This window comes from Eleutherodactylus coqui, chromosome 9, assembly GCF_035609145.1.
Source record: "Eleutherodactylus coqui strain aEleCoq1 chromosome 9, aEleCoq1.hap1, whole genome shotgun sequence".
NCBI lineage: Eukaryota > Metazoa > Chordata > Amphibia > Anura > Eleutherodactylidae > Eleutherodactylus > Eleutherodactylus coqui.
In genome coordinates, this window is record NC_089845.1 from 96,955,838 (window position 1) to 96,976,872 (window position 21,035).

The window sequence follows — 21,035 nt, forward strand, 5'->3', positions numbered from 1 at the left end:
GCAGGGAGGATTGCCAAGAACTGCAGGTACTTTCTAAACTTATGGTACCTTTTCAGGTTAGATTCCGGAACTTTTCCCGCCCAGGGCAGGCGTTTATTGATTCCGGAGCGGCCGCTAACCTAATAAGCATGCGTTTCGTTAGACCCCTGATGGCTGAATTTGTGGCGCTGAAGACGCCAATTGGTTTTACTAGCATTGATGCTACCCCTCTTGCTACGGGCTTGGTACGATGGAGGACCCCAGTGTTACAGTTCACGGTGGGGGGTCTCCACTCGGAAGATCTATCATTCCTGGTGATGGAGAAAATGTTAGTAGACATGGTACTAGGGATGCCGTGGTTGGCGCTGCACAACCCTCAATTCAATTGGACCACCCGGGAACTGACTCATTGGGGACCAGTCTGCCATAGCCATCTTGCTCCCCTCCCTCTCTGCTCAGTAGATACCGTGCTCAGTCCCCGCCTTCAGAGTGCTCAGCAGAACGCTCCACCAGGGGATCCCGAGGGCAGATGATTTGTGCCCGAATCGTTACGTCTCACGGTTATTGAAGAGTCCCACTCGTCAGAGTTCGCGGGTCATCCGGGAGTGCAAGGGACCCTGGATCTCTGTGCCAGGATCTACTGGTGGTCGGGCATGTCTCGTCAAATACGTGACTTCGTAAGGGGGTGCTCTGTTTGCGCGCGCGGCAAGAGTCGCCATCGGCGCCCGGAGGGCCCCCTGAGACCATTGCCCGTGCCGTTGCGCCCCCGGTCGCACCTTTCGGTAAATTTTGTTACTGACTTGCCAGAATCACAAGGGCATGCCCGTGTTCTGACTTCTCTTCCTACCCCGTCTGCCTGTCCTGCAGCTGATGTCGCCACCGATGTGCTGCAGGCGGTATGGAAGGAAGTGCAAGAGAATCTAGAAGTAGTGGGATTCTCGTTTGCGATGGGGGACCTTGCAATATCTGGTGGCGTGGAAGGGGTTTGGTCCTGAAGACCATTCCTAGGTGGCTGCACGGGAAGTCCATGCTCCCGTGTTGGTACGGCGTTTTCACCGTCGTTTTCTGGATAAGCCTGGTCGGGTTTCCGGGGGCCCAGAGGTCCCCCGTCAGAGGGGGGGTAATGTTACCATGCAGTGCGGCGCGGGGTCCCGTGGTCAGAGCGCCGCTCTGGCGTCGGCTCCGCCGTCCTGGAGCTGTGACATCAGGGCTCTCCCGGTGATGTGGGGCGGCCGGTGTGCGGCGGCGTGGGCGGGTCCGCCCGTAGGGTGCCGCCCGCATCCCTTCCTCTCTCTTGTGCCTGAGTGGGGGAGTTGGCTCCTCCCACTCTCTGCCCCTGGGCGGAGTCTTTTGTTTATAAGGCTGGCAGTGGCCTGAGCTCACTGCCAGTTATTGGTTCTGTCAGCTTCTAGTTAGCCTGTCTGCAGCTAGTCTCAGCCAGCTCCTAGTTAGCTTGTCAGCTTCCTCCAGCTTGTCTGTAGTTGTGTCTGTTTCTGTTAGGTCATTTCCATCTGCCTTCCCTGTCGGCACTCTGACCCCCGTCAGGTAGTTCCATCTAGGTAGCCGCCAGGTCCCTAGCCAGTGCAGGGAACCGCCGCCCAGTTGTCCGCCTGAGGTTAGCCAGGTCGAGGCAAGTAGGCAGGGACAGTGGGGTGCGGTGAGTTCAGGGCACCCCATCTGGCGCTCGGGGGTCAGAGTGCCGTAACAGAGAGTCTCCCTCCCTGCAGTGCTGGGCATCACAGCGGTGGTGCCGAAGACTTGCTATGGGTGGTCTAAATGTTGAAAGCAGCACAGATGAAGGAGAAAGCATCTAATGATGTATCAAGTTAGCATGCGTGTGTTACCATGCGCAGGACTGTGCTACATAAAGCCCCTGGGCATGGTGGGGGTGATGGACTCAAAGGGACTGTGAGTTATGACACCATGGATTATTTATTCGCAAGGCCGTGCAGGTGTAGTACCCCAGAATTGGTTATTCCATTACTTCTGTAACGATTACAGTGTTAAATCAAGTTTAATGTGATGTATGAGATGTGTCAAATGTTATGATGTTCTGCTATTCATATTTCTCATTTAATTATGTGTTCTAGTAAAATTCTCCAGCTCGCTAGTGAATACAGGTCACCTAGCAACAGTCAGGGGAGTAGTTAGCCAGTTGAAGAGAGCCTGTGATTAGTGAGTCCCTTGTTAGTCTGGGTTAGTATGACAGTATCAAAGGAGAGAGTGGGCAGAGTTTAGTCAGTCTTCCAAGTCTAGAGTGAAGCTTTAGTATGTGAGATGTCAGGGAGGAACACGGAGAAAGCCAGTGCAGTGGGAATGAGAACATTTAAAGTGTGAGTACTTAAGAGCAAGAGGAGAGAAAGGAGAGCAGAGTAAAGAAGAAGGAGCACTAAGTCAGCCATACATAGGCACAGCAGGAAAGGAGACTAAGTTAGCCAGACATAGGCATGGCCACGGAGCAAAGCTGGAAGAAAAGCGAAGTGTACAATTGCAGTTTCTTGTACCAATCCCCTGAACAGAATGCAGAAGTAATTAATGCGTGCAACTGTAACTGCTTCTCCTAAAGTCATCTGGTGTGATTTATACACAACTAGTCAAGTTAGTTCTTCATCTGCTCTTGAATAATTAAACTCTCCCCACTTTTTGTATTTTATTATTTTGCTCGGAACAGGTCTCTATCCTTACATGAACTGGCGTCATGAAAAAATCACACCTTTCCCTACTGGACTCCGCGGGTAGTGCCCCACTGGGGTATCACTATCTTACATTGCCCAACCGTGCAAGCAGCAGGCTAATCAACTGCCAATTTACCCCTGTGTGCAACTGTACCAGACCGCGTTTCACCTTTCGAGAGGAGCAGCATAGCCACCGTGACTACCATCCTGTCATCATGTTATGTACTGTGGGTTCAAAGACTTTTAATGTACCATATATACTCGAGTATTAGCCGACCCGAGTATAAACCGAGACAATAGGTTTTACCGCAAAAAAATGGGAAAACTTATTGACCCGAGTATAAGCCGAGCTCTACTAAAGTATATACTAGGTAAAAAAACAAAAAACAAACTCCATACTCCCCTCCCAGCCGGCGTCTGTGTCTGTGCGACAAGCTGCCTGAATTCTCCCTGTTGTCATCCCCCGCCGTCCTCTCTGCTTGGCTCTGTCAGTGCTGTGTAAGTAAGCGCTTTGATTGGATTGAGCGTCAGCCAATCACAGCTGGCGCTCGATCTAGTCACAGCGCTTACTTACACTGCAATGACGGCAGGGGATTTGAAAGCCGAGCAGGGAGATGACAGCGGGGAGAATTCTTAAGCAGCGTGATTGGCTGTGAATGATCGAACACCAGCTAACGCTTGATCCAATCACAGCTCTTACTTACACAGCGCTGACGGCGGGGGATGACAGAGCTGAGCAGAGAGAACAGCGGGGGATGACAGCGGAGAGAATTCAAGAAGCCTGCCGCAACGGCTGGGAGGTGAATATGGAGGGGTTTTTTTAAGCCTTCCCTGACTCGAGTATAGGCCAAGGAGGGCTTTTTCAGCACACAAAAAATGTGCTGAAAAACTAGGCTTATACTCGAGTATATGCAGTATATGTTTACAACGAAGTATGTGTAATAGTGCAGTGAGGCACCCGGCATAGAGCAGCAGTATGGATTTGTATAGTGTAATATGTGACGTGGGATATTAAACCACCTTTAATGTGTGACGACCCCTTTATATGTAAGTGACGTCTAATATGGGATGTGTTATATCATTTTGTGAGTAGTGACGCTGCTCCTATGGAGAATTTGAGTAGTTGCAAAAAGACATGAGTAGTTGCAAAAGTTGGTGTTCAGCAAAGTATATTTTTGTAAAAACGTGCCACCTGTTCCTCCTGCAATATGAGCACGTACCACCCGCCCATTACAAGAATACCCACAGAAATAGTGGAGGCCCCAAGATAATTAGCCCTTCTGTCCCTGCCTTAATCCGGACTGATTTGCACTATTTCACTACTGAAAAATAATCCTTTAGGGGGGAAAAACAGATTTTTGCTGCCCTGATAACTAATTTGTAGAGCAGGTTCTGCGCAGATAACACATGGCCTTGGAATATTGTGCATTTATATGATAAACCTTCCTTCTCACTCAGCTAACAAGAACGGTTTATGCGATACTTTACAAATGAGTAGGAGCATGTGACATGATGATAGGGTAACCATGGCGATACTACTCATAATCCTTACATTCATCATCGCAGCATGCTCAAAAGCGCTGAAATACCAGTTCTATCCTAAGTTTAATGAGCGAAGAAATAGTCTGATAAATGCGCGGGGCTCGCGGTGACATGGGGAAATATAATTATAATGAGGATTGCAGAGACAGCTAAAGGAACGGCTATTATTTGTTTTTGCTGTGGTTTATTCCCACGAGCACCATCATCTGTTGTGCAGATTAGCTGGGAGCATCGTCTGGAGGGCGAGAGCTGCTAATGAAACTGTGAGAAATAAATACTTGTTGCACTCTATACATACACCGATTGGCCGCTTTATTAGAGACACCAGCTCTTTCATGGTTGGAGATTCCCTGTAAGAAAATTAGAGCCCGGAGTGCGTCATAAACTCAATGACAAGTTTTCTGTGGGTCACTTTCAGTGTAAGTCTACATTAGATTGGAAAATCCAGTGATCTGAGCAACTTCCAATGAGGCCTGGTCATCGGTTCTTGACTAGCCAGGGCCTCACTGACAACCTTTGGGGTGATGTGGAGCGAATCGAAACTATTTACCTTTGTTCCAGGTTAAACCTTGCTAAAAGTTCAGTTCGTGCTGAAGCAAACTTTTAGCAAAGTTTGGCCTTGAAACACAGAGAACATATAAACTCCACAGGGAGGTTGAACCTCAGACCCCAACACTGCAAGGCAATAGTATTAACCACTGAGCCACCATGTTTCTTCCTCTTCCCTTCTTCTCAATAAATGTATGCACTAACACACACACACACATATATATATATATATATATATATATATATATATATATATATATATATATATATATGACTCCAGTGGGCAAAAGAGCACAAAAAGTGTATCACTGATCAGTGGAAAAACATCACCTGGTCAGATGAATCCAGATTTCTGTTGCTCTGTGCTGAAGGGAGGTCAGAATTTGGCACAAGCAGCATGAATCGATGACCCCTTCCTGTCAAGCGTTCAGAGCAGGTCAGGACTTTCAATGCAAGAAGCTTCCTGTCCGCATGGGCCAATAATCCTGCAAAATGATTTCAACTACTTCAACACCTAGTGAAATCTATTCCACAATGACAGTCAGGAGCTGATAGGTTCTGTTTAGAGTTGTAAGTGCACAACAGCTGGTCTCCAGAGTTTGGAGGCCACTGGGCATTGGAGAAAAGACTACATCACCAACTCTGTGAGTGCATACAGAACATTAAAAATGTAACGGCGCAGTGGAGGTTATAAGCGGAGTATAAAGCATTGATCTGTGTACTCAGCACATCATGTCATTTTCTAGAGATGGTCTCAACAGAACGTAAAGTGTGCAGCCAAAACATTTTCCATCCCCTTGACATCATCACGAACATTTTCAGGCACCGTTATAGGTTTCTAATTCATTTAAAAGGAGAAGTCCCATCACTGACAACAGCTCCGTTACTATAAAACGGGCCTTGTTATTCAGCTGATTGCTGCTAGTTTGGCCCCAACACTCAAAACTGATTTTGTTAGAGGTGGTTGTCATCAGTTGAAAATGATTACTGCAGCAGCTTACATGGCTGTCATCCAAAGACGTTGCCATCTATGTAAGTCAGCTAGACTGAGAACGTCTGATTGCTTCTCCACTCTGACTCCTAGAGGTGGTCCACATCAGAGGACTTTCCTTTACGACATCCATATGCCCTAATAGGGCATGTGAACAGGAGTTGCCCAGATAAAATAAACCCTTTAACCCCATCATGCAACTTGCAGTGCAGTACATTCCATTTATTACTTTAACTGCCCGCCTTGTAACCCACTCAAGCTCTGATATGTCCTTCTTGAGTACCGGTGCCCAAAACTGTCCACAATATTCCATGTGTGGTCTGACCAGTGACTTGTATAGAGGAAGAACAATGTTCTCGTCATGCGCCCCTAGACCTTTTTTGATGCACCCCATGATCCTATTTGCCTTGGCAGCAGCTGCCTGACACCTCCAGTTAAGCTTACAGTTAACTAAAACCCCCAAGTCTTTTTTCCTGCCAGTGTTCCCCTTTGGCTCTTGGAAGGCAATGATTAAAAAAAATAAGAAAAAAATTTGTGTGTCCTTTAAGGGGCTCTACCACTTCTAGCTGTTTTCAGACAGCTCCATGCATTGCGCTGTGGCTCAGATAGGTGTTGCAGGCTGAGTCCCATTCACTTCAACAGGATTCAGCTGTAGTACCAACCGACACCACTGTGCAATGTACAGAGGTGTCTGAAAACAACTATAAGTGGGAGACCCCCTTTAAAGGGGGTTGTTGGTTATACTGTATTTTGACTTAATGCCCTTTTAACATGCACCCTGATATATAGCATTATATACTATACATTCTGCCTCAATAATCTGTTATTATTGAGCTACATTGTGGTGTTCCTTCCGCTGACCGCGTGTTATCTGTAAAGGAGGAGGGCTGGATTGTCTGAAGCTCTATCTACAATGACGGACTGTCATGAAGACATGTGTCGTGACTTTCTGCACATGCGCCAATGCCTACATTGTCACTGTGCATGTGTCATTGCCTGCATCACAGCATGTTACTCAAAACAGAGCTTCAGAATATCCGTCCCTCCTCATCTCCAGAAGCCATGTACTCCGAATGCATGCCAACAGAAGAAACACCATGTGGGAAACTGCTCACATGATTTGGCAACAAAACTCTACAATAACAGGTTATTGAGACAGAATGTATATTATACTATGCTATATCTCAGGGCGCACATTAAAAGGGCATTATGTTAAAGTGTAACCAGACTGAAATATTGAATAGATCTACAACCTTAGATTATATAAATCACACAATACCCCACCATCTTCAACATATGTTTGCTGTCAATGTCTGAGAACAATCTAGTTTCCATTCAGAGGCAGTAAACCAGTAGCTACAACTGTATGCAGTGCAGACAATGCTCTGGGAGCTAAATACATCAGCAGCCGTTATACAAATCTCACTAGTAGCTAGCTCCAATGTATCAGTCTGAAGTCCAGGCTGTTTAGCTCACAGAGCACTGTCTAGACCAGTGGTTCTCAACGTGGGCATTATTGCCCCCTGGGGGGGTGTTTTTACTTCTCAAGGGGGCAGTGGAACAGAAGGGGCGGCAGGGACGCGTTGGAACATAAAGGAGCAGTTGGGGGCATTCTGTTTTTGCTTTGTTGATTTTTTTTTTTTTGTCTAGTAACTAAATTTTTCTAAAAACTAGTAGTGATACCTCGGTTTTCGAAAATAATTCATCCGAAAAAAAATCTGTGAAATCCGAAACCGATGAAAACCGAAGCAATTATTTCCATATGAATCATTTACATGTAATGGGAGTTGTGTGCAGCCTGCGCCTCTATCAAATAATGTATGACTTTTATAACTCCTTGACTCGGCTACAGATCAATCACACTTCATAACACTAGATAACCTACAGCACAACCTACCCTGCTGTATTTCATAATGCCACTGAAAGCTTGAAGCAGTTCCAGCCAATCAATTATGTGTGTCTCTGGGAGTTGTAGTCTTAGTGTACGCCAAGTGTCTTTTCAGAACACTGATACAAAACTACAACTCCTGCAGACCCACACAATTGAAAGTTCCAGCCAATCAGCGGTATTATGGAATACAGTGGGTTAGGTTGTTCTTTGGGTTATCCAATGTGATTGATTTGTAGCGGAGTCATGGAGTTATAAAAGTCAACACATCATTATATGATAGACCAACATAAGCAGTACATTCTTGAAGCATACTTTATAAAAATGGCTGAGAATATTAAATGCTGTCAATATTCAAATAAATACTTAAAATACAGATTCATCCCTTCTCCTACAAATGGACAGCTTCCCTCGTGCCTCGTTTGTGAAAAGGCATTTTCAAATGAAGCTATAAAGCCTTTGAGACAGAGTGATCACCCTGTATAAATGCATTCAGACAAAGTGGGTGAGACTATTTCATTTTTCCAAGGTTTAAAGTCAAAGTTTGAGAACCGCAGCACTGTAGGCAAGCTATTTGGAAAATCTGCTCTCAATGCTGACAAAGGCCTCCTTGCTTCCTATAAAGTCTCTTTATTATTAGATCAATATGGCAAATCACATACTATTGGGGAAACACTTGTGTTACCCGCAGTTAAAGAGATTGTCAGAATAATCTGGGGCCTGATGCGTGTGATATGGGAAAATCGATTCCTTTGAGTAATGACACCGTTTGAAGAAGAATTGATGAGATGGCTGCTGATGTAGAAGAAACGCTTTTGGACGTGTTAAAGAACACAGAATTTGTAATGCAAATTGACAAGTCAACGGTTAAAGACAATGAAGCATTGCTTAAGCTTAAGCTCGTTTCATTAATCGGAATGAAGAGGGAGTGGAGGAACTGTTGTTTACCATAAATTTAACCACTGACATGAAAGGCTTCCCTATATACAAAAGAGTGGAAGAATTTTTCCAAGAAAAAAAATCCCTTTAACAAGTGTACTTGCTTGTGCAACAGATGGAGCTGCACCCACGATTGGTCGATATTGTGGATTTATAGCCCATTTAAAATCTACTATACCTGGCATAATGGCAGTCCACTGTGTGATCCATCGGCAGCACCTTGTTGCATGATTCTCTGTGCTATGTAGCAAGATGAAAGTGCACTCTTTGAAAAAATGTTTTTTCTGCAAGCTCTGTCAAGACCATGATGAAGAATTTGAACGTCTACTCCTGCACACCAATATGAGGTGGCTGTCAAGAGGAAAGTGCTTACAACGCTCCTACGAACCTTTTTGACACAGTTGTCAAGTTTCTTTGGCCGAGTGACCCAAACCTTTGTGATGTAATAGAGCTATGATGTCCTGACGTTGCCTATCTCTCAAACATATTCGACAAACTCAATAAGGTCAGCACAAAGCTACAAGGGGACAAAATGAATTTAATTAAGGCTAAAGGTATAATCTCTTCCTTAATTGCCAAACTGGATCTTTTCCGAGTCTTCAAGAAATTGCATGCGAAGACGGAAACAAACTTCAAGATGCAGACTTAGATGTTTTTTGTTCACACCTCAAACAAGCCAAAGAATACATGCAAACTATGCTCGATGAACCACAGCCATTCAGTCATTCAATAGATGGCTGAGATTGGTTCCTCAAGCACTGGCCCTGATTGGCTGCAGGAAGCTCAGTAGGAGAACTTCCAGCAAGTCTGCCGGAGAGTTGTAGCACTTTTGCAACGCAAAAATATTGTGCAACTTTTCCACCAGTGTGAAAGAGGCCTTAAGGTTGCTGTCACACTGACCATTTTTTTACCGCGATTAGCGTAGCATCCTGAGCACTGCGCTAATCACAGTACAATGCTCCCATTGATTTCAGATCTGTGTGATTTTTTTTTAAGTGCTGTCTGCTCTACTTTTCTGCATTTTCGCATTTACACAGCTGATGATGTGGTGCATGAAAAACTCGAACATGCATTTAAAAATGCCACTCGAAAACACAGTAAAATGCCGTGGTTTTGCGTGACATTTAACTTAACGCATCTGTGAGAGTGGCCTAATTGTGGTTCAAAAATGGAACAAAAACAATGAACACAGCCTAAGGGGCTAAAAACAATTTTTTTCTGTAGTCCTGGAAATGAGTCATGTTTGGAGAGCTTATGCCAAGGGGCCAGATCATGTATGGAAATTTGTTTTCTAGCTATATGCTGTATGGTTTAGATATGGGTACCAGTACAAGTACAGATGAAGTGCAGGGGGAGGGCAAGCTGAACTTTTGCACCCGGGGCCCCTGAGCCTTTAGTTACGCCCATGTCTCTGATGTTCCAAGATGTTACTGTTATCCTATCGGCATCCCTGCAATACAGTCACTTAGTTCTGATACTTTATCTTATGAGATTGGTTCTGAAACTGTACATATATAGTATACGGAGCTTGATTCTGGTGCTGCATCTATTCACTGAGCTGTTGTGTTGTGGTATGCTGCTATCCTTCTGCTTTGTGCACAAACAGAATACAGGCAGACTGCTTATCAGTGCAATATATATAGTTTTGTTTTCGTATAATAGTGGAAGTGGGGGTGGGGGTGCAAAAAAAAATTAAAAAGCATACCTAAAGGCTCATGGGTCCAGGTGCAAAAGTCCAGCTCCACCCCCCCCCCCCCCATAATCTGTACCCGTACCTATACCTACCTGTGCTAATTTACATACATGATCTGCCCCTTGGCGTAAGCTTTCTCAATATGACTAATTTCCTGGACTACGTAAAAATCTGTTGGCAACCGTCTTACGCTGCTTTCCCACAGTCCCGAAAATCGCGCGAGATTTGTGTATTGCGAGATGCACAAATCGTGCTATGTAAAAGCGTTTTTTCCTGCACATGAGCAGAAATCAATTGCGGTTTTACGCTCAAGGAAGAAAAATCGCAGCATGCTCTATTTTAGTGTAGATTCAGAATGGACGGCCTCCATTGAAGTCAATGCACGCTGTCCGATGCATGGCCCTTTTGCAATGACATTGCGAAAAAGATCGCAAACACCCGTGTCATTGTCTAGCGATGGCGCGGGACAGTCAGTGATTAAAAAAAAAAAAAACTGTACTGCGCGGGTCCGATGGCTCGCCTTGTGGACCATCCGCAGTACAGAAAAAAGAAAGAAATTACAGGTACGCGCAGATGCCAGCCAGGCACAGGGTTGGATTCCGCTGCGACCCAGTTGTGTGCAGCCGGCCTAAGCCTATGTTCATGTTTTTTTTGCATTTTTGAACCACAATAAAATCACATTAAAAAAACTGCATGCACTTTTAAAAACCGCATGTGGATTCAAACAATACATGCCTTTTTTCTGAGTTTTTTTAAACTGCATGCAGGTTTCTGATGAGTTTTTCAGTTGTATGCAATCATATACAGTATATACCCAGGTTATACCAGCTGTACATATATGATTATACAGATTTCCAGGTTACACCACATGCTCCTTATCACGATATACAGGGAGAAGTATATACATCTCCTGTATACAGTGATGTTGATCATGCTGGTGTAAGGACGGGTTCACATCTGCGTCGAAACTTCTGGACGGAGATTTCGTCACAGATCTGGCACCAAATCCCGCAAAAGAAAATGCTGCATGTTACACTTTTTCTTCTGGCCAAAAGCTGGGCAGAAATCGGACAGACCCCATTATAGTCAGTGGGGTCCTTCCGGCACTGTTCGGTTCCGCCCAGAGACTGATTCCATTCGGCCGCGGGGATTCCCATTTTCTGGTCCCCAAACTGAGCAGGAAAGTGGAATCCCCCAGTGCAGGTGTGAAATCACACAAAACTGGGTTATATTCTGTATATAATTATATATGTACAGCTGGTAGAAGCTCTACATCCTGTATATAGTGATATTAACCATGTGGGTATAAACTGGGCCAGGTTATACCAGCATGGTGTTATTGCATTCTGAAACTCAACAGTTTATATGCCATAAGTGTATGTTTCTTATCTTGTATTGGACTATTGGCCCTTAAACAGAAGACTAAAACCTATGCTTTGTAGTGCAGGTAACTAGGATTCTAAGACAACAGATTCTAAGGATTCTAAGTCAACAGATAAGTTAAATAAGGTTGAGCTGTGTTAACTTAAAAGACACACAAAACTTGCTGAAAAATAGTGTATAATGTGATAACAATACCCTGACTGCAGTGATTTCCATGTCTAGATGAGCCTTAAGAACTTTGAGACTATTTGGTAAATGTCAATACGCCTTATGATCTATAAGCTGTGTAACCTATGTAACAGTAGCCTATGTAAAAAGTAACCTTTGTATGATAACACCTTCTTCCTTGGTTTATAAAAGTTGACAATGTTCTTAATTAAACAGAATTCATTGAGTTCTCATTGGAGAAGTGTCTTGACATAAAATGGAGTGATTTCATGCTATTGATAGATAATTGCTAGCAAAATCTTCTCATCGTGGGCTTCTATATCTACCAATTTGGCACCGGAAAACAAGGTCATCAGATCGGTACCGTTGTGGTCCGATAACAGCAGTCTATATCACTATATACCGAATATATAACTTATACCAGCTGTACATATATAATTATATACAGGAGATCTATAGGTTACACCAGCATGCTCCATATCACTATATACAGAAGATGTATAACTTATACCAGCTGTACATATATAATTATATACAGGAGACCTCCAGGTTACATCAGCATGCTCCATATCACTATATACAGTAAATGCATATCCCCCTGTATCCCTGTATATAGTGATATGGACCATGCTGGTATAACCTGTGTATCTCCTGTATATAATTATATATGTACAGCTGGTATAACTTATACCAGCTATACATACTTAATTACACTTGCTTCTGTACTCACCTCTGGAGCGATGTCTGGGCATCCTGTAAATGAAAGTCCAGAACTTTTGATCACATGACTGAATCTGGCTCATGTGATCTGCAACCAAAGCGCCTCCTGCACTTTCATTTACCAGCTGTGCATCAATTGCTCCGGAGTTGAGTAGAGCAGGGACCTAGTCCTTCTCCCTGGTAAGCCTGGCTGGCAGTGCACTGATAGACTGCAGCTCTGACCACTCACAACTGCAGTCTCTCAGTGGGAGGGCCACGCACCATGGGAGTCTGCAGACTGTAATTGGTTACTGACTCCATGGGTAGCAGCCCTCCATTCTGTGAGTGCCGACCTTTGTCGCTACATCCCCGCTTCCCTCCTACTCCTGCAACCACACACTGTCGGCCGCAGCAATCACGCGGCCAACAGTGCCAGTAATGCACGCATTGTGCATTTTGAACATGGCAGGGCCTCTGGGTCCCCTCAGCACAGGCGCCGGGTTGCCACTGCGACCCCTTCATGGTATGCCAGTGGCCCCAACCCTCATTTCACTTGGTAAAGCAACCTTTTGCCCCGGCATCCAGACAGAGAATGAATGGAGATGTAGCTGCTCGTGTGTACATATACCATAAACATCTAGCATAGAAATGCACCTTTAATGCCACGAATAGACTTTGCATTGATTTCCCTGCTCATGTCAGTTTTAATATCCCTCATATAGAGTCATACATGGTTCCTTCATAGCGGCTTTATTTTACAGACATTTATATGACATGACTAGTTGTTTTTTTTAACTCGAAAAGTAAAAAAAAATTGAAGTAGTGTTTCAGATGTAATTTTAAAGCAGACAGACAATTAAAACTGTTTTCCACGTTTGGAAGGAAACAGCTGATGAAAATATGGAGGATACGTTAATTAACAACGTCAATGGTTTCCTCTTGCACCAAGGTATTTTCAGTTCCACCAGACTTGGAATGGTTAAAATTAATGGATCCATAGAGTTTAGCAGAGTCTTTAGAAGCAAAAGCCTTCCTCCTGTAGAGTTCACCTTTCCACATGGAGATCATTAATAATACCGACAACACAACACCTCCGAGAGTTAGGAGACACAGTCCGGCAATCACACACCTATCCAAATGTGCCCCGATCATTGCATTTTTCTTCTCTATCTGTTCCATCTCCCTCGCTGTGATAGAACTCGGATCTGACCGAGTGACTCTTGGGAATAAGTATGAAATTATAACGAGAAGAATCCCTGTGATGAGGAATGTTACTGCACTGATGAAGCCATAGTCTACAGACTTCCCGGAAGCTTCTGAGGTGGCTTCATCATCAGATATAATAGATACTTCTTGAATGCTATCTTGCTGGATTTCTCGATCAGAGTTGTGATGTTGATGACTGTGGCCATTTTTGAACGGTGGATGGGTCACATGTTCTATGTTAACATTCTCATCAACATAAGTAAAAGAGGTTTCCAATTCTTCGACGCAACACACCTTTCTTCTTTCTTTGCTGTAATCTTCTTGGGATAGTTTAGGATAGGATACATCATCGGATGTCGCCAATGATATAGACTCATATTGATCTGGTGACAAGGCAGAGGTAACACAGTGGTTTTCATAGCAATAGGCTTTTGGATCTTTCACATTATAACCCCAGTCCACATTGTTGCACTCATCAAGTCTTTGTGGTTGACCGTTGATGTGAAGAAGCTCCATGCAAGCTATAGATTTCTTTACAGATCATAGAAATCTTTATCCATGACTCTTGAAGATCTATTGAGAAATGAAAATAGAAATTATTATCTAAATCACAGACAAATCATATTAAACAGACATTTAGTTGACCTTCTTCGATACATATGAGTCTTGGTGTATAGACCAACTTGATCATCCATAGTACCATGCAAAAAATTAACAAAGACAATTGAGGACTTCCGTGCAAAAATATCTTTTAGGCTCTGCAATGTAAAGTGTAACTGATCTTTTTAAAAACTTTTGACATGTCATACGGACAAGTTAAAAGTTTGATTGCAGGATTTCGTCAACTAAGACTCCAACCGATTGCTAGAATGAGCAAGCTGAAGTGCTTATCCAAGCGCAGCCACTGTATTGTAGCTGAAGATGGACTCAACAGAACATCTATGGCATCGTCTTCAGCTAGTGAGAAGTGACTATTCTCGGACAAGCGCTTCAATTGGCTCATTCTAACGATTGGTGGGGGTTTCAGCACCAGGACCCCAGCGATCAGAACTTTTGATATGTCCCTATGACACCTCAAAGGTTTTTAGAAAGCACAGTTATGCTAACATCTTCTCTTGTTCTGGAAAATGGCAAGATAGTTTTCATTTCTCTCTTATTGATAGGTAATATCTCTGGGGAGTTTGGGCAGTAGAGAGGCCAATGATAGCATCACTGGTGGGCCAGGGAAGTGAAAGGGTTAATGATGATATGATGGCCTATGGTAGTGAATAGGTTAGATTTAACATTCCTGGTGGTCTGAAGCAGTGAAAGGAATAATAACACCTCTAGTGGTCTAGGAAAGTGAATGAGTCAATGCCATGTGAAGGGGTTTAACTTCTTGGTCTGAAGGCAACAAGTTTCTTTCTTCTTCCTCCATATGTGGTTCTAGACTGCTTATGCACATTGATATTGCATCATTTATCAACCAATCACAAAGCACTTAGACAATCGTAAAGAGTCTGTGATCGGCTTACTGGAATAATTCAGTGTCTACATAACATATGAGAAAGCCCTGTAAAGTGCCAGGTGGAGGGAGAATATGAGAAGACATTCGCCCAGTGATCAGCTGAATGGCAGGGATGCCGAGCAAACCCATGGTGATCAACTTGGTGATCTATCCTAAAAAAGGTCATCAATAGTAAAAGTCCCAGAGAATCCTTTTAAAGGGGTTGTCTCGTGAAAGCAAGTGGGGTTAAGTACTTCTGTATGGCCATATTAATGCACTTTGTAATATACATCGTGCATTAAATATGAGCCATACAGAAGTTATTCACTTACCTGCTCCGTTGCTGGCGTCCCCGTCTCCATGGCTCCGTCTAATTTCGGTGTCTTCTTGCTTTTTTAGACGCGCTTGCGCAGATGGGTCTTCTCCCTTCGGCTTGGCTCGGCAGCAGCTGCGTTTTGGCTCCGCCCCTTGTACGCATCATCGCGTAGCTCCGCCCCCGTCACATGTGCCGATTCCAGCCTCCTGATTGGCTGGAATCGGCACATGTGACGGGGCGGAGCTACGCAATGACGCGTACAAGGGGGCGGAGCCAAAACGCTGGTGCTGCCGAGCCAAGCCGAAGGGAGAAGACCCATCTGCGCAAGCGCGTCTAAAAAAGCAAGAAGACACCGAAATTAGACGGAGCCATGGAGACGGGGACGCCAGCAACGGAGCAGGTAAGTGAATAACTTCTGTATGGCTCATATTTAATGCACGATGTATATTACAAAGTGCATTAATATGGCCATACAGAAGTACTTAACCCCACTTGCTTTCGCGAGACAACCCCTTTAAGTCACAAGATAATATCTTTTTATGTCCACTCAGTTAAAGGGTTTTACCAGTTTAAATTATTAATATAGTTTTGGGCTCCCCGTACCTAAAACTATATAAAAGTAATATACTTACTATGGCTCCAGGAGTGCCACTTTGGTGCCAAACAATCTGACAGGTGACATCACCAGGTCATAGCCATTTCCTGTGGGCTTCTAATGTAGTTTAAGGGACATCACTGATGACATCCCTATCAAGCCTTCTATTAACAGCAGCAGCCACAGTGGGTAAGCAACTCATGTGACCATTGAGCTGAAGTAAATAGAAGACCAGAGGCCCAGAGCAAATGGCGGGGGAGGCATCTCAACAGCAGAGAGGTGAATGATGGTTTTATTTAATATAAAACGCATACCCCAACTGCCACCAATATAACAATTACTCAGAAAACCCTTTTAATATACTGTGATCAGACCAGACTCTCTAAAGACAGAGCCCAGGCCAGACTCCCAAAATGCAGAGCCCAGGCCAGACTCCCGAAATGCAGAGCCCAGGCCAGACTCCCGAAATGCAGAGCCCACGCCAGACTCCCGAAATGCAGAGCCCACGCCAGACTCCCGAAATGCAGAGCCCACGCCAGACTCCCGAAATGCAGAGCCCACGCCAGACTCCCGAAATGCAGAGCCCACGCCAGACTCCCTGAAAACAGATCTAAGCCCCCCTAAAGTAATACTGGTTCCAGAGCTCCAAATAAGCACAGACCTCAGACCAGGCCCCTAAATAAATAAAAACTCGCATTCCATTTTCCTAGTTCCTGCAGCTTGTAATCCTCTGCCCTCCCAGGTATCACCACAGAAAGCATCCTAATGCCAGCTCCAGTGCCAGGATATAGGTCTGCACTAACAAGGAAAGGAAACTGGGCACTTGAGAGATTCGGTTGCACTTCTGAGAGTCCAAGCATTAACCTAGACATGCAAGGAAGACTGGGAGGTATGGTTTTAGTAGAGTATATCTGTCAGTACAGCGCACAAATACTCAAAGCAGCAACTGAAAGAAAAATCTAATTACAGAGCTAAATGTACTTGTTAACATGCAGCATTTTTGTGATCCAACTAACTGTGATCTTATCTAATGATAATGTCCACATGTCAATTAGCTGTGCTACGATTTCTCTTGGCAAGATTGCAGCCCCTTAGGTTGACGCCCGCAGTGATGGTCAGAAGAGAGGAGTTGATGGCGATTGTTTTAATTAACCCCTTCCTTCTGCCCCTCTTTTTCATGTTTTCCTCCTGACATTCAGAAAAATTATAACTTTTTTTTTATTTTTTCAGTGATATATCTACATGAGGGCTTTTTTTTTTTTGCATAAGTTGTATTTTTTAACCTCTTGGTGACCAAGACAAATTTTGGAAATCTGCCACGTTAATATAGAATAACTCCGTTAAGGTTCTGCATATTCAAGTGATTCTGACATTGTCTATTTTTACCACCTAAATGAAGTACAATATGTTGCGAAAAAACAGATAACATTTGTGTATATTTATTAACGTCAAAATTGGGAAAATTGTGAAAAAAATGTCATCTTTTCACAATTTCAATTGCAATAGCTCAAATATGTGCAAACATACTGTACACATTTTTGATAAGATATATATTTGCATCTATTTACTTTATTCTGGATGCACATTGGAAAAACTTTCGTACAAATTTAACATTGATTATTAATAGAGATGAGCGAACGTGTCCGTTACGGACACATCCGCACCCGGACACCGGCTTTGCCGAACACTGCAGTGTTCGCGCGTAAAGGTCCGGGTGCCGCCGGGGGGCGGGGAGATGCGCGGCGGCGCGGGCGGCAGTAGCGGGGAACAGGGGGGAGCCCTCTCTCTCTCCCTCTCCCCCCCACTCCCCGCCGCACCCCCCCGCGCTGCCACGGCGGCCCCCGAACTTTTTCGCCCGAACACTGAAGTGTTCGCAAAGTTCGGTGTTCGGGCGAAAAAGGGGCGGGGCCGAACGTGTTCGCTCATCTCTAATTATTAACATTTTGAGGAGCACTTTGTTTTCCTACACCAACCTAAGATTGCAAAAGCTTAGGGGTGCAGAATGATAAATACCCCACAAATAACCCCATTTTAACAACTAGACCCCTCAATATATTCACTGAGGGTGTCAGGAGTATTTTGACCCCACAGTTTGTTTTTTTTCCAAAAGGTAATGCAATTTAGAAGAGAAAAAATAAAATGTAATATTTTTTCAAATATGTCATTTTAAAGGCAGCTTTGTTTTTCTATTGTGCACATAAAAATGAGGATTTACACCCCAAAATTGATACCCTGTTTGTCCTGTGTTCAGAAACATACCCATTGTGGCCCTAATCTTATGTCTGTATGCACAGCGGGGGCCAAAATGAAAGGAGCAGCTGGTGGCTTTCAGATCAGAAATTTTGCTTGAAGGTGATTTAGGCCCCATTGCACACTTTGTAGTGCCCTTGAGCGGCCAAAATGATGGCGAGCCCCCACAAAAGACCGCATTTTGAAAACTAGACCCCTTAACGAATTCGTCTAGGTGTGAACTGTGTATTTTGACCCAACAGTTTTTGAATAAATTTAAGCAAAGCAGAAGGAAAAATATATGATTTTCTTTTATTTTGGCAATTGTGTCATTTTTACAACTGTTTTTTGTACAGCACACATATGAATGAAGACTTTCACCCCAGAATGGATCTCTCTGTTTCTCCTGTGTTCACAAACGTACGCATTGTGGCCCCAATCTACTTACAGGACACTTGGCTAGACCTGTAATGGAGGGAATACCCATTGGATTTCAGAGCACAACCGAATAAATTCCAGGCCCCATTGCACACTTGTGCAGAAAAAAAAAATTGATTCTCTAAAAATAACCCCCCCACACACACCTTCCCCCCCTTTTTGGCATTCCCTTAATCTTAGATAAAAGTAATAATGTAAACTGTGTGGTAGGTCTGAAGACAGGGGTAATTACGGAGACCTGGTTTGGATGGGCACATGGGGCAATAAAACCAGTGCATTTGATTGAACTGCGTATTACCGCGAATTAGACGCATGCGGAATCTGCAATTTCTATCCGGTCATGTGAGACTGGCTTAAGGTAGATCACTAACTTTTTATCACCCGACTGGAGACCGCTCAACGAGGCCACTGGTCACTGCTCCAGGCTTCGGCGACCTAGATTTTACATTTCCTGGGCCCTCCTCGGCTCCTGTGCATGTGTCCGGCATATTACCGGCGGGCACATGAGCAGAAGCTGGGGAAGGTCCACGGAGGAGGATCACGTTGGGGGTTCAAATGCGGAGGCCTCCGGTAAGAAATTTCATCACCCCTCATCGATCGCATGGGTGAGGGGAGATGAAACTTAAACCTTTTTTTTAATAACTTTTACGGGATCACGTGACCAGGAGCCGCATACTACAGCACCCCATAAGATCTCCAGTCTCTCGGCTACCTTTGGTAGCCAGGAGCAGGGAGATTTTAAATTTACCGGACAATTCTTGACTTTTGCGCATGCATCCGCTATCTTGCTGATGGACACATGCCCCAAAGCTAGGAAAGGTCTTTCTATAAAGATCCAATCGGGGGAGTAATCTGGGGACCTTTGGTATGTAATTTTATCTCCCCTCACGGATACGATCCATAAGGGAAGATGAAAAATTTACTTTTTAAACTTCTTTTTTTCTTCTTACACTTTTTAACTTTACGGTCCCCGGTGACATCTTCCTGCACTTGGCTATCTTTGACAGCCGGGTACTGGGAGATTTTAAATTTGCTAGGCTCTCCGGCCCTCTGCGCATGCACACCACATCGGCGCATGGGCAGAAGCCCACGTCAGGTCCAGATCGCCGCGGGACATTGCAGAGGACGTAGGTGAGTATTTTCATTCCCCCTCATGGATCCGATCCATGAGGGGAGCTGAAACTTTACCTTTTTTTCACTTTTCTATGATCGCCATTATCCATTTGAACAGTGATCACTGGTGATATCTCCTGCCTCCTGGCTACCTTCAGTAGCCGGTAGCCAGGAGATTTCAAATTCCCCAGGTCTGCCGGTCTTCTGCATGTGATGTTTTACGTCTGGCGCGCAAGTGCAGAAGGCAGCGTCAGGTCCTGGAAGGGCCATAACACCACAGGACATTGCGGAGGACGGAGGTGAGTAGTTTCAGCTTCCCTTATTGATCTGATCAATGAGGGGAGCTGAAATGTTAACTTTTTTACATTTTATTTATTTTCATGTGATTGCCGTTATCCATTGGGTAACGGCGATCACATGGCCGGGGGAATGGAGAGCTTCCTGTGGTCACCCATGACAGCTCCAGGTTGTCGGCTACCTCCGACAGCTGACAGCATGGAGCTGTCACGTCCTCAGCCCACAAGGCTTTAATCCCCTATGCGATCTTGTTTTTATGGTCCTGGGGATTAAAGCCCACTAAAGCAGGACGTAAAAACACTATGGGCTAGTCACTAAAGTGTTAATGGTACTATTTAACGTACCATATAATATACTGTAAAACTTCTTATTGGGACTTAATGGAAATAAATGCAATTTCACCATCTTTGGGGGAGGGGTGGTTTCATTTTTGGCATATATGTTGCAATAAACATGACATGAATGTTTATTTTGCAATTCAGTACAATTGGACTTTTAGAGACGCAGTGATACTTTTTTTATGCAATGACCACGAAAAGGATTTTTAGCTCTTAATATTTTTTAATATTTTGTAATCATTAAAAAAAATATTTAATTTTATTTTTTTTTAGTCACCACATGGGAATTGAACTTATACAATATAATGCAGTACTGCAGTATTGCATTATACTATACTTTGATATGTATTCTATTAAGCCCTGCCACAGGCACGCCTAATATGCAAATATTTATGGCAGCCCTGGGGGCTTTCATAAAGACACAGGCTTCCACAACACCTGCCACAAAGCAAAAATATTATAGATGTAGCAAAGTTTAACTGTGATAACTGGCTGCAACAAGTTATCTTAT

General features: G+C 44.1%; 1 protein-coding gene across 1 annotated transcript in view; it reads right to left on the bottom strand.

Moving 5' to 3' along the window:
* Positions 1-13,336: 13,336 nt before the first annotated feature.
* Positions 13,337-21,035, bottom strand: part of TMEM74 (transmembrane protein 74) — an 86,059-nt gene continuing 78,360 nt past the window's right edge. The window contains exon 2 of the mRNA XM_066578986.1: positions 13,337-14,285. Coding sequence (XP_066435083.1) covers positions 13,419-14,228 — 810 coding nt within the window. The 5' untranslated portion in view covers positions 14,229-14,285 and the 3' untranslated portion in view covers positions 13,337-13,418. The remainder of the gene's footprint in view (positions 14,286-21,035) is intronic.